This window comes from Oncorhynchus mykiss, chromosome 18 (assembly GCF_057628025.1).
Source record: "Oncorhynchus mykiss isolate SJ-2025 chromosome 18, ASM5762802v1, whole genome shotgun sequence".
In the NCBI taxonomy this organism is placed as follows: domain Eukaryota; kingdom Metazoa; phylum Chordata; class Actinopteri; order Salmoniformes; family Salmonidae; genus Oncorhynchus; species Oncorhynchus mykiss.
In genome coordinates this window covers 2,050,001-2,067,500 of record NC_143039.1, presented here as the reverse complement: position 1 = coordinate 2,067,500, position 17,500 = coordinate 2,050,001, and the positions used below count along the sequence as shown (strand labels likewise).

Sequence of the window (17,500 nt, the reverse complement as noted above, 5' to 3'; positions counted from 1 at the left end):
AGCGACCCAGTTACTCACCCAGTACAGGGTGTACAGCCTGGTTCTGTGTCGGCAGACATCTTGCAGCAGAGCCAGTGACCGTTGAGGTAAGCTGAGGGGTGGTAGGTGCTCAGTCTCTTCCTGTTGCACTGGCTGACCTTGGTCAGGATGTCTATCCAGTCCCTGGCCTCCACACAGTTATTGGCCTGGATGTAGAGAGCCCTCTCTGGCTGGATTACCTGGAACATCTGGGGGGAGGGGGATAGGGATACGGAGAGAGAGAGGGGCGGAGAGAGAGAGAAGGAGAGAGAGAGAGACAGAGAGGAGTAAGGCTGTGAACGATCTAAGAGACAAGGCAAGAAGGGCCTTCTGTGCCATCAAAAGGAACATAAAACTCAACATCCAAATTCGGGTCTGGCTAAACATACTACTGTAGAACCCATTAATCTGTAGAACCCATTAATCTGTAGAACCCATTGCCCTTTATGGTTGTGAGGTCTGGGGTCCGCTCACCAACCACCAATTATTCACTAAATGGGAAACTCAATATAGACTCTGCAGAATTCTGCCAAAATATCAAATAAACACCAAATAATGCAGAGCAGGATTAGGCCGATACCCGCTAGTTACAAAAATCCAAGAGAGAGCTGTTCAATTCTACAACCACCTAAAAGGAAGAGATGCCCACACATGTCCACCACAAAGCCCTCACCTACAGAGAGAGGAACCTGGAGAAGAGTCCCCTAAGCAAGCTGGTCCTGGGGCTCTGTTCACAAACAGAAACACACCCCACAGAGCCCCAGGACAGCCACACAATTAGACCCAATCAAATCATGAGAAAATAAAAGGATAATTACTTGACACACTGGAAAAAAATCAAACAAAAAACAGAGCAAACTAGAATGCTATTTGGCCCTAAACAGAGAGTACACAGCGGCAGAATACCTGACCACTGTGACTGACCCAAAATTAAGGAAAGCTTTGACTATGTACAGACTCAGTGAGCATAGCCTTGCTATTGAGAAAGGCCACCGTAGGCAGACATGGCTCTCAAGAGAAGACAGGCTATGTGCAAACTGCCCACAAAATGAGGTGGAAACTGAGCTGCACTTCCTAACCTCCTGCCCAATGTATGACCATATTAGAGACACATATTAACCTCAGATTACACAGATCCACAAAGAATTAGAAAACAAATCAAACATTGGTAAACTCCCTACTGGGTGAAATACTGGGTGAAATACCACAGTGTGAAATCACAGCAGCAAGATGTGTGGTCCGTTGCCATGACAAAAGGGAAACCAGTGGAACACAAACAACATTGTAAATAACAACAATATGTATATGTTTATTTATCTACCCCCACTATTCATACTACAACTATTTACACGTTGCTAAAATGATTGAAATGTCTATATATATTTTTCAACCTTTTTAAGTGTAATATTTATTGTTAAATTCTAATAGTTTGTTGTTAATGTTGTTTTGTGGCTTTTCACTTTTGTTAATTGTTTATTTCACTTTCTTTGGAAATATAAACACGTGTTTTCCATGCCAATAAAGGCCCACTGAATTGACAGGAGGCCCACTGAATTGAGAGGAGGCCCACTGAGTTGAGAGGCGGCCCACTGAGTTGAGAGGAGGCCCACTGAGTTGAGAGGAGGCCCACTGAGTTGAGAGGCGGCCCACTGAGTTGAGAGGAGGCCCACTGAGTTGAGAGGAGGCCCACTGAGTTGAGAGGCGGCCCACTGAGTTGAGAGGCGGCCCACTGAATTGAGAGGAGGCCCACTGAATTGAGAGGAGGCCCACTGAATTGAGAGGAGGCCCACTGAGTTGAGAGGAGGCCCACTGAGTTGAGAGGCGGCCCACTGAGTTGAGAGGAGGCCCATTGAATTGAGAGGAGGCCCACTGAATTGAGAGGAGGCCCACTGAGTTGAGAGGCGGCCCACTGAGTTGAGAGGAGGCCCATTGAATTGAGAGGAGGCCCATTGAATTGAGAGGAGGCCCATTGAATTGAGAGGAGGCCCATTGAATTGAGAGGAGGCCCACTGAATTGAGAGGAGGCCCACTGAATTGACAGGAGGCCCACTGAATTGAGAGGAGGCCCAACTGAATTGAGAGGAGGCCCACTGAACTGAGAGGAGGCCCACTGAGTTGAGAGGAGGCCCACTGAATTGAGAGGAGGCCCACTGAATTGAGAGGAGAGTACACAGTCATTAGCCCTCTCTGGGCTCGATTACCTGGAACATCCAGGGGGACATCTAGGGGGGGAGGAGGAGGGAGAGAGGGACATGTTACAACCAGCAGTGTATACACCTTCCTCAGGTCTCCGTCTCTAACTCCTGCAGCAGACACCGGTCCTTCCAGACAGTCCTGGAACACAATGTCTATCTAAATAGATCTACAGTCAATACTATCTAGAGTCTGGACTGCTAAGTTGTTTAGATTCATAACAGTCAATACTATCTAGAGTCTGGACCACTAAGTTGTTTAGACTCATAACAGTCAATACTATCTAGAGTCTGGACCACTAAGTTGTTTAGACTCATAACAGTCAATACTATCTAGAGTCTGGACCGCTAAGTTGTTTAGACTCATAACAGTCAATACTATCTAGAGTCTGGACTCTGGACCACTAAGTTGTTTAGACTCATAACAGTCAATACTATCTAGAGTCTGGACCGCTAAGTTGTTTAGACTCATAACAGTCAATACTATCTAGAGTCTGGACTCTGGACCACTAAGTTGTTTAGACTCATAACAGTCAATACTATCTAGAGTCTGGACTCTGGATCACTAAGTTGTTTAGACTCATAACAGTCAATACTATCTAGACTCTGGATCACTAAGTTGTTTAGACTCATAACAGTCAATACTATCTAGAGTCTGGATCACTAAGTTGTTTAGACTCATAACAGTCAATACTATCTAGAGTCTGGACTCTGGACTGCTAAGTTGTTTAGACTCATAACAGTCAATACTATCTAGAGTCTGGACTCTGGACCGCTAAGGTGTTTAGACTCATAACAGTCAATACTATCTAGAGTCTGGATCACTAAGTTGTTTAGACTCATAACAGTCAATACTATCTAGAGTCTGGACTGCTAAGTTGTTTAGGATCATAACAGTCAATACTATCTAGAGTCTGGACCGCTAAGTTGTTTAGACTCATAACAGTCAATACTATCTAGAGTCTGGATCACTAAGTTGTTTAGACTCATAACAGTCAATACTATCTAGAGTCTGGACCGCTAAGTTGTTTAGACTCATAACAGTCAATACTATCTAGAGTCTGGACTCTGGACCACTAAGTTGTTTAGACTCATAACAGTCAATACTATCTAGAGTCTGGACTCTGGATCACTAAGTTGTTTAGACTCATAACAGTCAATACTATCTAGAGTCTAGACTCTGGACCGCTAAGTTGTTTAGACTCATAACAGTCAATACTATCTAGAGTCTAGACTGCTAAGTTGTTTAGGATCATAACAGTCAATACTATCTAGAGTCTGGACCGCTAAGTTGTTTAGACTCATAACAGTCAATACTATCTAGAGTCTGGACTCTGGACCGCTAAGTTGTTTAGACTCATAACAGTCAATACTATCTAGAGTCTGGACTCTGGATCACTAAGTTGTTTAGACTCATAACAGTCAATACTATCTAGAGTCTGGACCGCTAAGTTGTTTAGACTCATAACAGTCAATACTATCTAGAGTCTGGACTCTGGACCGCTAAGTTGTTTAGACTCATAACAGTCAATACTATCTAGAGTCTGGACTCTGGATCACTAAGTTGTTTAGACTCATAACAGTCAATACTATCTAGAGTCTAGACTCTGGACCGCTAAGTTGTTTAGACTCATAACAGTCAATACTATCTAGAGTCTGGACCGCTAAGTTGTTTAGACTCATAACAGTCAATACTATCTAGAGTCTGGACCGCTAAGTTGTTTAGATTCATAACAGTCAATACTATCTAGAGTCTGGATCACTAAGTTGTTTAGACTCATAACAGTCAATACTATCTAGAGTCTGGACTCTGGACCACTAAGTTGTTTAGGATCATAACGGCAATTAATACCCTGGTAGTTGGTGTTTGGCAGTTGGTGTTTGGTAGTTGGTGTTTGGCAGTTGGTGTTTGGTAGTTAGTGTTTGGTAGTTGGTGTTTGGTAGTTAGTGTTTGGCAGTTGGTGTTTGGTAGTTGGTGTTTGGTAGTTGGTGTTTGGCAGTTGGTGTTTGGTAGTTGGTGTTTGGTAGTTAGTGTTTGGCAGTTGGTGTTTGGTAGTTGGTGTTTGGTAGTTGGTGTTTGGTAGTTGGTGTTTGGCAGTTGGTGTTTGGTGTTTGGCAGTTGGTGTTTGGTAGTTGGTGTTTGGTAGTTGGTGTTTGGCAGTTGGTGTTTGGTAGTTGGTGTTTGGTAGTTGGTGTTTGGCAGTTGGTGTTTGGCAGTTGGTGTTTGGCAGTTGGTGTTTGGTAGTTGGTAGTTGGTGTTTGGTAGTTGGTGTTTGATGGTTTGTATTCTTACGTTCTTCATCTTGAATGACTCTTCCTCCAGTCTCTCTACAGCCAGGATGTTCTCTATGGGGATTCTGCAGAGAGCGCCCTCACCTGGAGAAAACAAGGTACTGCATCAGACACCAGAACAAACAGCTATGTGTGTGTGCGCGTGTGCATGTGTATTGGGTGGTTTTCTCCCATTGCAGCTCAGCTTTGATTCCTGTTCACAAAGTTAATCATTAACACAATGAATCAACAAAAAACACTGACTCTGTCTTTGGCCGTGCTAGAGGCGTCACTACAGACCCAGGGTTCGATCCCGGGCTGTATCACAACCGGCCGTGATCGGGAGTTCCATAGGGCCGTCATTGTAAATAAGAATTTGTTCGTAACTGACTTGATCAGTTAAATAAAATAGAGGATGTTGTTCCTACTGTGACCATTAGAACCCAAAACCAGATGGCAGCGCAAACCACCGCATTTAACCACGGTGAGGGACTGGAAACATGGACGAGTACAAACAGACAATCAAACAGGCAAAGATATATTATAGGGTCAAAGTGGAGTTGTCAGGGACTCCAGAAAGTCCTGGATTATAGAGGAAAAACGAGCCAAGTCGCAGACACAGACGCCTCACCGCCAGACAAGCTGAACACCTTTATCACACCCTTCGAGGAAAACAACTCACAGCCACCGACGTGGGCCCCCGCTGCTCACGAGGACCGAATCAAATCAAATGTTATTTTTAGGCTCCAGATCTCTGTAGCTGACGTGAGTAGGACATTCAAGCGTGTTAACCCTCGCAATGCTGTCGGCCCGGGCTTCATCCCAAGCCGCGTTTTCAGAGCATGTGCAGACCAACTGGCTGGAGTGTTTACCGACATTTTCAACCTCTCCCTATCCCAGTCTGCTGTCCCCACTTGCTTCAAGATGGCCACCATTGTTCCTGTACCCAAGAAAGCTGAACTAAGTGACTATCGCCCTGAAGCACCGACTTCTGTCATCATGAAGCGCTTTGAAAGGCTAGAATCTCCACCACACACGACACGCTTGACCCACTATAATTTTCATACTGCCCCAACGTTGGCTCCCTCTGCTGGGAGTACACGGGCTGGGCACCCCGACGCTGATGGCTCCAAGTAGAGGAAATTAGGGGAGCGTGCCAACCAGCCGTGCAGGCCACATAAAGGGAGCACCATGGCACCCCCGCGAGAGACAGACACGGCGCAGAGTCTGAGAAGAAGGACCGAGCCGAACCTCAGTTATTTTGTTGTTATGTTTATTTTGTTTCCAAGTAAAGTCGGGTTTTCTGACTAGAAACTCCCCGTCTCTGTGTTCATCTCTGCAAACTCAACCCAACAGCCCACCGTTTACCACACGGGGGGGGTAGTTGGAAATAGCCCCAATACCCATCGGTTTACCACACGGGGGGGGGGGGGTAGTTGGAAATAGCCCCAACACCCATCGGTTTACCACATGGGGGGGGGGGGTATTTTGAAATAGCCCCAACACCCCACGGTTTACCACACGGGGGGGGGGGGTATTTGGAAATAGCCCCAACACCCCACTGTTTACCACACAGGGGGGGGGGGGTATTTGGAAATAGCCCCAACACCCCACGGTTTTACCACACGGGGGGGTATTTGGAAATAGGTTACCACACGATGTCAGCGATTGGGTGCAGATATGTAGGCGGAGTCAGGCGCAGGACACAGGTTTGAGCAACACAACGGAGTTTACTCACAAAAGTCAAGCAAGACTCCAAAAATAGGAAAATACATACACACTAAATCCTACAACAACCAGTAAGACTCCAACAATCACGGACAGGACAGAACTTGTATGCCAGAGGGTTAAATAAGGAACATGATATGGGGATTGAAACCAGGTGTGTGTAACACAGACAAAACAAAACTAAACTGAAACATGGATTGTGGTGACTAGAAGGCCGGCGCCGTCGACCACCCGAACAGGGAGAAGGGTCGACTGAAACATGGATCGGTGGTGACTAGAAGGCCGGCGACGTCGACCCCCCGAACAGGGAGAAGGGTCGACTGAAACATGGATCGGTGGTGACTAGAAGGCCGGCGCCGAACAAGGAGAAGGGCCGACTTCGGCGGAAGTCGTGACACACGAGGTATTTGGAAGTAGCCACAGGTTGGTTTTTAAATACTGTCAATACCATTGAAAACTATTTCTTCAAAGTTTTTCAATACATTTTAATATTTTTGCTACCTTTTTTAAGTAAGAACCTGCCGTCAACTTGTGCAAAACACGTTAGGAGATAAAGCGTTGTTCATTTCCCCGGGTCACATTATCTTACATTACTTCACATTATCTCACATTACCGCACATTATCTCACATTACCTCACATTACCTCACATTATGAAGATTATCTCACATTATCTCACATTATGAAGATTATCTCACATTATCTCACATTATGAAGATTATCTCGCATTACCTCACATTATCTCACATTATGAAGATTATCCCACATTATCTCACATTATGAAGATTATCGCACATTATCTCACATTACCGCACATTATCTCTCATTATGAAGATTCTCACATTATCTCACATTATGAAGATTATCTCACATTATCTCACATTACCCCACATTATCTCTCATTATGAAGATTATCTCACATTATCTCACATTATGAAGATTATCTCACATTATTTCACATTAGCCACATTATCTCACATTATGAAGATTATCTCACATTATCGCACATTATCGCACATAATGAAGATCATAGTCCCTCAAAACATTTGAGCCAGCCACATTATCCCACATTATCTCACGGTATCATACATTATTCCGCATTATCCCACTTGATCTCACATTAATTCACATTATCCCACATTATCTCACATTATCCCACATTAACTCACATTATCTCACATTATGAAGATTATCATAGTTCCTCAAAGCATTTGAGCCAGTCATGTGTTTGTTTGTAAATAGCACAACGAGAGAAATACACAGGATATTACTGCAACACATTCTGCAGAAAATAGCTTCAGTTTCATCAGATGACAACAGAACGCTATGTGGTTGGTAGCCAGTAAATGAGCTGATAATGAAAAACAAGGTATTTTTTGTTTGTTTAGCAAAAAACGATGCATGGTCATCTTATCTTATCTTATTCTAATGTTTACCATAGAAAGAATGTAGTCAGCTACATTGACTGATGTTTTGCTTAAAAGTTCATCTTACATTTTACTGGAGAACAGTAGGCTGACTACACCTGGAAAAGGACTGGAGAACAGTAGGCTGGCTACACCTGGAAAAGGACTGGAGAACAGTAGGCTGGCTACACCTGGAAAAGGACTGGAGAACAGTAGACTGGCTACACCTGGAAAAGGACTGGAGAACAGTAGGCTGGCTACACCTGGAAAAGGACTGGAGAACAGTAGGCTGGCTACACCTGGAAAAGGACCGGAGAACAGTAGGCTGGCTACACCTGGAAAAGGACTGGAGAACAGTAGGCTGGCTACACCTGGAAAAGGACTGGAGAACAGTAGGCTGGCTACACCTGGAAAAGGACTGGAGAACTCATGGTTAGTGAGGCGAAACCACCTCTTCTTGAAGTTCTTCATCCCAAAACGGTTCCTCCCCTGGGCTCGCTTGATCATGAACCTGGAGAGAAGAAGAAATGGGTGATTGACTGAAGGAGGAAGAGATCACCAGGAGAGATAATCAGACAGAGAGGTCTTCAGAGAAACACACGAGGTGAAGGACAGGCAGGACGGGCCTGATCCAATACTACTGTAGAGATACCAGGTTATATAGGTTCAGTAGTGAGTCTGGGCCCTGATCCAATACCACTGTAGAGATACCAGGTTATATAGGTTCAGTAGTGAGTTTTTCAATACATTTTAATATTTTTGCTACCTTTTTTAAGTAAGAACCTGCCGTCAACTTGTGCAAAACACGTTAGGAGATAAAGCGTTGTTCATTTCCCCGGGTCACATTATCTTACATTACTTCACATTATCTCACATTACCGCACATTATCTCACATTACCTCACATTACCTCACATTATGAAGATTATCTCACATTATCTCACATTATGAAGATTATCTCACATTATCTCACATTATGAAGATTATCTCGCATTACCTCACATTATCTCACATTATGAAGATTATCCCACATTATCTCACATTATGAAGATTATCGCACATTATCTCACATTACCGCACATTATCTCTCATTATGAAGATTCTCACATTATCTCACATTATGAAGATTATCTCACATTATCTCACATTACCCCACATTATCTCTCATTATGAAGATTATCTCACATTATCTCACATTATGAAGATTATCTCACATTATTTCACATTAGCCACATTATCTCACATTATGAAGATTATCTCACATTATCGCACATTATCGCACATAATGAAGATCATAGTCCCTCAAAACATTTGAGCCAGCCACATTATCCCACATTATCTCACGGTATCATACATTATTCCGCATTATCCCACTTGATCTCACATTAATTCACATTATCCCACATTATCTCACATTATCCCACATTAACTCACATTATCTCACATTATGAAGATTATCATAGTTCCTCAAAGCATTTGAGCCAGTCATGTGTTTGTTTGTAAATAGCACAACGAGAGAAATACACAGGATATTACTGCAACACATTCTGCAGAAAATAGCTTCAGTTTCATCAGATGACAACAGAACGCTATGTGGTTGGTAGCCAGTAAATGAGCTGATAATGAAAAACAAGGTATTTTTTGTTTGTTTAGCAAAAAACGATGCATGGTCATCTTATCTTATCTTATTCTAATGTTTACCATAGAAAGAATGTAGTCAGCTACATTGACTGATGTTTTGCTTAAAAGTTCATCTTACATTTTACTGGAGAACAGTAGGCTGACTACACCTGGAAAAGGACTGGAGAACAGTAGGCTGGCTACACCTGGAAAAGGACTGGAGAACAGTAGGCTGGCTACACCTGGAAAAGGACTGGAGAACAGTAGACTGGCTACACCTGGAAAAGGACTGGAGAACAGTAGGCTGGCTACACCTGGAAAAGGACTGGAGAACAGTAGGCTGGCTACACCTGGAAAAGGACCGGAGAACAGTAGGCTGGCTACACCTGGAAAAGGACTGGAGAACAGTAGGCTGGCTACACCTGGAAAAGGACTGGAGAACAGTAGGCTGGCTACACCTGGAAAAGGACTGGAGAACAGTAGGCTGGCTACACCTGGAAAAGGACTGGAGAACAGTAGGCTGGCTACACCTGGAAAAGGACTGGAGAACAGTAGGCTGGCTACACCTGGAAAAGGACTGGAGAACAGTAGGCTGGCTACACCTGGAAAAGGACTGGAGAACAGTAGGCTGGCTACACCTGGAAAAGGACTGGAGAACAGTAGGCTGGCTACACCTGGAAAAGGACTGGAGAACAGTAGGCTGGCTACACCTGGAAAAGGACTGGAGAACAGTAGGCTGGCTACACCTGGAAAAGGACTGGAGAACAGTAGGCTGGCTACACCTGGAAAAGGACTGGAGAACAGTAGGCTGGCTACACCTGGAAAAGGACTGGAGAACAGTAGGCTGGCTACACCTGGAAAAGGACTGGAGAACAGTAGGCTGGCTACACCTGGAAAAGGACTGGAGAACAGTAGACTGGCTACACCTGGAAAAGGACTGGAGAACAGTAGGCTGGAAAAGGACTGGAGAACAGTAGGCTGGCTACACCTGGAAAAGGACTGGAGAACAGTAGGCTGGCTACACCTGGAAAAGTACTGGAGAACAGTAGGCTGGCTACACCTGGAAAAGGACTGGAGAACAGTAGGCTGGCTATACCTGGAAAAGGACTGGAGAACAGTAGGCTGGCTACACCTGGAAAAGGACTGGAGAACAGTAGGCTGGCTACACCTGGAAAAGGACTGGAGAACAGTAGGCTGACTACACCTGGAAAAGGACTGGAGAACAGTAGGCTGGCTACACCTGGAAAAGGACTGGAGAACAGTAGGCTGGCTACACCTGGAAAACTACTGGAGAAAAGTACCTTCTCAAACCTACTGCACACTGCAATCTCCCACATACTGCACACTGTCATCTCTATCACATAGTGGGTACCATTTAACTACACCTATATAACACATAGTGGATACCATCTAACTACACCTCTATAACACATAGTGGATACCATCTAACTACACCTCTATAACACATAGTGGATACCATCTAACTACACCTCTAAAACACACGGTGGATACCATCTAACTACACCTCTATAACACATAGTGGATACCATCTAACTACACCTCTATAACACATAGCAGATACCATCTAACTACACCTCTATAACACATAGTAGATACCATCTAACTACACCTCTATAACACATAGTGGATACCATCTAACTACACCTCTATAACACATAGTGGATACCATCTAACTACACCTCTATAACACATAGTATATACCATCTAACTACACCTCTATAACACATAGTGGATACCATCTAACTACGCCTCTATAACACATAGTGGATACCATCTAACTACACCTCTATAACACATAGTGGATACCATCTAACTACACCTCTATAACACATAGTGGATACCATCTAACTACACCTCTATAACACACAGTGGATACCATCTAACTACACCTCTATAACACACAGTGGATACCATCTAACTACACCTCTATAACACACAGTGGATACCATCTAACTACACCTCTATAACACATAGTGGATACCATCTAACTATACCTCTATAACACACAGTGGATACCATCTAACTACACCTCTATAACACACAGTGGATACCATCTAACTACACCTCTATAACACACGGTGGATACCATCTAACTACACCTCTATAACACATAGTGGATACCATCTAACTACACCTCTATAACACATAGTGGATACCATCTAACTACACCTCTATAACACATAGTGGATACCATCTAACTAAACCTCTATAACACACAGTGGATACCATCTAACTACACCTCTATAACACATAATAGATACCATCTAACTACACTTCAATAACACATAGTGGATACCATCTAACTACACCTCTATAACACACGGTGGATACCATCTAACGAGATCTTGAGCACACAGACAGACCAGACGTAGAACCAGGCCTGACAACCCGTAGAAGAGCCCCCACAAACCTCCAGCCGTTACCTTTGGTTTTGTGGTAGGTAAACTCATGGTTAGTGAGGCGAAACCACCTCTTCTTGAAGTTCTTCATCCCAAAACGGTTCCTCCCCTGGGCTCGCTTGATCATGAACCTGGAGAGAAGAAGAAATGGGTGATTGACTGAAGGAGGAAGAGATCACCAGGAGAGATAATCAGACAGAGAGGTCTTCAGAGAAACACACGAGGTGAAGGACAGGCAGGACGGGCCTGATCCAATACTACTGTAGAGATACCAGGTTATATAGGTTCAGTAGTGAGTCTGGGCCCTGATCCAATACCACTGTAGAGATACCAGGTTATATAGGTTCAGTAGTGAGTCTGGGCCCTGATCCAATACTACTGTAGAGATACCAGATTATATAGGTTCAATAGTGAGTCTGGGGCCTGATCCAATACTACTGTAGAGATACCAGGTTATATAGGTTCAGTAGTGAGTCTGGGCCCTGATCCAATACTACTGTAGAGATACCAGGTTATATAGGTTCAGTAGTGAGTCTGGGGCCTTATCCAATACTACTGTAGAGATACCAGGTTATATAGGTTCAGTAGTGGGTCTGGGCCCTGATCCAATACTACTGTAGAGATACCAGGTTATATAGGTTCAGTAGTGGGTCTGGGCCCTGATCCAATACTACTGTATAGAAACCAGGTTATATAGGTTCAGTAGTGAGTCTGGGGCCTGATCCAATACTACTGTATAGAAACCAGGTTATATAGGTTCAGTAGTGGGTCTGGGAACTGATCCAATACCACTGTAGAGATACCAGGTTATTTAGGTTCAGTAGTGGGTCTGGGGCTTGATCCAATACTACTGTAGAGATACCAGGTTATATATGTTCAGTAGTGGGTCTGGGGCAGATTGTTGATTAGTTCTCTCCCTCTTACCCCAAACCCCCCCTGTGTTCTCTCTCTCTTACCCCTAACCCCCTCAGTGTTACCCCCTGTGTTCTCTCTCTCTTACCCCTAACCCCCTCAGTGTTACCCACTGTGTTCTCTCTCTCTTACCCCTAACCCCCTCAGTGTTACCCCCTGTGTTCTCTCTCTCTTACCCCTAACCCCCTCAGTGTTACCCCCCGTGTTCTCTCTCACTTACCCCTAACCCCCCCAGTGTTACCCCCTGTGTTCTCTCTCTTACCCCTCTTTCAGCATGATGGGAGTCTCGATACTCTTCTGGTTCCATCTCCCTGACGACGAGATTAGGTCCAGGAACTACAGACAGACAGACGGCACATCTCAAATTTACATTTTTACATTTTAGTCATTTTAATAGACTCTCTTATCCAGAGCGACTTACAATAGCAATTAGCGTTTACGTACCTTGCTCAAGGGCACATCGGCAGATTTTTCACCTAGTCATCTCGGGGATTCGAACCAGTGACCTTTCAGGCTACTGGCCCAACGCTCTGAAATCGCTTATGCTACCTATGCCAAATCACACCCTTTTCACTATGTAGTGCACTACTTCTGACCAGAGCCTAGGCAACATCACCTCCGCCACGCAGACTCTCAACACGGGGGCCCCCCAGGGGTGTGTGCTTAGCCCCTTCCTGTAACCCCTGTTTACCCACAACTGTGTGGCCATGCACGACTCCAACTCCATCATCAAATATGCTGGACGACACGACGGTGGTAGGGCCTGATCACCGACAGCGATGAGACAGCCTATAGGGAGGAGGTCAGAGACCTGGTGGTAGGGCCTGATCACCGAAAACGACGAGACAGCCTATAGGGAGGAGGGAGGAGACCTGGTGGTAGGGCCTGATCACCGACAACGATGAGACGGCCTATAGGGAGGAGGTCAGAGACCTGGTGGTAGGGCCTGATCACCGACAGGGAGGAGACAGCCTATAGGGAGGAGGGAGGAGACCTGGTGGTAGGCCTGATCACCGACAACGATGAGACAGCCTATAGGGAGGAGGTCAGAGACCTGGTGGTAGGGCCTGATCACCGACAACGATGAGACAGCCTATAGGGAGGAGGTCAGAGACCTGGTGGTAGGGCCTGATCACCGACAACGATGAGACAGCCTATAGGGAGGAGGGAGGAGACCTGGTGGTAGGGCCTGATCACCGACAACGATGAGACAGCCTATAGGGAGGAGGTCAGAGACCTGGTGGTAGGGCCTGATCACCGACAACGATGAGACAGCCTATAGGGAGGAGGTCAGAGACCTGGTGGTAGGGCCTGATCACCGACAACGATGAGACAGCCTATAGGGAGGAGGTCAGAGACCTGGTGGTAGGGCCGGATCACCGACAACGATGAGACAGCCTATAGGGAGGAGGGAGGAGGTCAGAGACCTGGTGGTAGGCCTGATCACCGACAACGATGAGACAGCCTATAGGGAGGAGGTCAGAGACCTGGTGGTAGGGCCTGATCACCGACAGCGATGAGACAGCCTATAGGGAGGAGACAGCCTATAGGGAGGAGGGAGGAGACCTGGTGGTAGGGCCTGATCACCGACAACAATGAGACAGCCTATAGGGAGGAGGTCAGAGACCTGGTGGTAGGGCCTGATCACCGACAGGGAGGAGGTCAGAGACCTGGTGGTAGGCCTGATCACCGACAACGATGAGACAGCCTATAGGGAGGAGGTCAGAGACCTGGTAGTAGGGCCTGATCACCGACAGCGATGAGACAGCCTATAGGGAGGAGACAGCCTATAGGGAGGAGGGAGGAGACCTGGTGGTAGGGCCTGATCACCGACAACGATGAGACAGCCTATAGGGAGGAGGGAGGAGACCTGGTGGTAGGGCCTGATCACCGACAACGATGAGACAGCCTATAGGGGGGAGGGAGGAGGTCAGAGACCTGGTGGTAGGGCCTGATCACCGACAGCGATGAGACAGCCTATAGGGAGGAGGTCAGAGACCTGGTGGTAGGGCCTGATCACCGACAGGGAGGAGACAGCCTATAGGGAGGAGGGAGGAGACCTGGTGGTAGGGCCTGATCACCGACAACGATGAGACGGCCTATAGGGAGGAGGTCAGAGACCTGGTGGTAGGGCCTGATCACCGACAGGGAGGAGACAGCCTATAGGGAGGAGGTCAGAGACCTGGTGGTAGGGCCTGATCACCGACAGGGAGGAGACAGCCTATAGGGAGGAGGTCAGAGACCTGGTGGTAGGGCCTGATCACCGAGCTGGGGGATGAGCTGGGGGGTGAGCTGGGGGGTGAGCTGGGGGATGAGTTCCCAGACATCCAGGACGTACAGCCAGTGTCTGAAAAATCGCCAAAGCCTCCAGCCACCCGAGACAAGGACTGTTCTCCCTGCTCCTGTCCTGCAGGCGGTACCGGTGCATCAAGGTTCAGACAAACAGACTCCTAAACCGCTTCTATCCCCTGGCCATAAGACAAGGACTGTTCTCCCTGCTCCTGTCCTGCAGGCGGTACCGGTGCATCAAGGTTCAGACAAACAGACTCCTAAACCGCTTCTATCCCCTGGCCATAAGACAAGGACTGTTCTCCCTGCTCCTGTCCTGCAGGCGGTACCGGTGCATCAAGGTTCAGACAAACAGACTCCTAAACCGCTTCTATCCCCTGGCCATAAGACAAGGACTGTTCTCCCTGCTCCTGTCCTGCAGGCGGTACCGGTGCATCAAGGTTCAGACAAACAGACTCCTAAACCGCTTCTATCCCCTGGCCATAAGACAATGACTGTTCTCCACGCTCCTGTCCTGCAGGCGGTACCGGTGCATCAAGGTTCAGACAAACAGACCTAAACCGCTTCTATCCCCTGACCATAAGACAAGGACTGTTCTCCCTGCTCCTGTCCTGCAGGCGGTACCGGTGCATCAAGGTTCAGACAAACAGACTCCTAAACCGCTTCTATCCCCTGGCCATAAGTTTGTTAAATCGCTATCAACTTCCTCTCTCCTTCTCCCAAAGACTATCCACTCTATAGGCTGTCTCATCACTGGGGGATGGTCAGTACCAGAACCTTAGAGCTCTCATTCTGATCACTGGGGGATGGTCAGTACCAGAACCTTAGAGCTCTCATTCTGATCACTGGGGGATGGTCAGTAACAGGACTATAGAGCTCCCAGCCACAGAGCAAAGACTCTCATTCTCCCAGCCACAGAGCAGAGCAGAGACTCACGTTCTTCACAGCGTCGCCATACTTCTGCTCGTTGAAGTAATCGTAGAAGGCCGCCATGTAAGTCTCTTTAAAACTAGCTGATTTGGACTTGGCCAGGCTGCCCAGGGTCTGGATGGTCTTAGAGATGAGGGTGAGGGTCCGAGACGTGGCGGGGTCCTGAGGAGGAGACGGACTAAGGTTAGAACAATACCGACCCACAACGTACTAACACACTGTTAACCACAACACACTAACACACTGTTAACCACAACATACTAACACACTGTGACCCACAACATACTAACACACTGTTAACCACAACACACTAACACACTGTTAACCACAACATACTAACACACTGTGACCCACAACATACTAACACACTGTTAACCACAACATACTAACACACTGTTAACCACAACATACTAACACACTGTTAACCACAACATGCTAACACACTGTTAACAACAATGTACTAACACACTGTTAACCACAACATACTAACACACTGTTAACCACAACATACTAACACACTGTTAACCACAACATACTAACACACTGTTACCCACAACATACTAACACACTGTTAACCACAACAAACTAACACATTACTGACACACAACATACTAACACACTGTTACCCACAACATACTAACACACTGTTAACCACAACATACTAACACACTGTTACCCACAACATACTAACACACTGTTAACCACAACAAACTAACACATTACTGACACACAACACACTAACACACTGTTAACCACAACATACTAACACACTGTTAACCACAACATACTAACACACTGTGACCCACAACATACTAACACACTGTTAACCACAACACACTAACACACTGTTAACCACAACATACTAACACACTGTGACCCACAACATACTAACACACTGTTAACCACAACATACTAACACACTGTTAACCACAACATACTAACACACTGTTAACCACAACATGCTAACACACTGTTAACAACAATGTACTAACACACTGTTAACCACAACATACTAACACACTGTTAACCACAACATACTAACACACTGTTAACCACAACATACTAACACACTGTTACCCACAACATACTAACACACTGTTAACCACAACAAACTAACACATTACTGACACACAACATACTAACACACTGTTACCCACAACATACTAACACACTGTTAACCACAACATACTAACACACTGTTACCCACAACATACTAACACACTGTTAACCACAACAAACTAACACATTACTGACACACAACACACTAACACACTGTTAACCACAACATACTAACACACTGTTAACCACAACATACTAACACACTGTTACCCACAACATACTAACACACTGTTAACCACAACAAACTAACACATTACTGACACACAACACACTAACACACTGTTAACCACAACATACTAACACACTGTTAACCACAACATACTAACACACTGTTAACCACAACATACTAACACACTGTTAACCACAACATACTAACACACTGTTAACCACAACATACTAACACACTGTGACCCACAACATACTAACACACTGTTAACCACAACACACTAACACACTGTTAACCACAACATACTAACACACTGTTAACCACAACATACTAACACACTGTGACCCACAACATACTAACACACTGTTACCCACAACATACTAACACACTGTGACCCACAACAAACTAACACACTGTTAACCACAACATAC

General features: G+C 45.7%; 1 protein-coding gene across 2 annotated transcripts in view; it reads right to left on the bottom strand.

Moving 5' to 3' along the window:
• LOC110511434 (ras GTPase-activating protein 3) overlaps positions 1 to 17,500 on the bottom strand; it is a 94,357-nt gene that overhangs the window by 9,553 nt on the left and 67,304 nt on the right. The window contains exons 16-21 of one of the 2 annotated variants that reach the window (XM_090206932.1): positions 15,791 to 15,946; positions 12,828 to 12,901; positions 11,678 to 11,784; positions 4,504 to 4,586; positions 2,220 to 2,240; positions 19 to 227 (exon numbers count right to left, since the gene is read on the bottom strand). In XM_090206932.1, coding sequence (XP_090063058.1) covers positions 19 to 227; positions 2,220 to 2,240; positions 4,504 to 4,586; positions 11,678 to 11,784; positions 12,828 to 12,901; positions 15,791 to 15,946 — 650 coding nt within the window. The remainder of the gene's footprint in view (positions 1 to 18; positions 228 to 2,219; positions 2,241 to 4,503; positions 4,587 to 11,677; positions 11,785 to 12,827; positions 12,902 to 15,790; positions 15,947 to 17,500) is intronic. The other variant, XM_090206933.1, reaches the window with a different exon arrangement.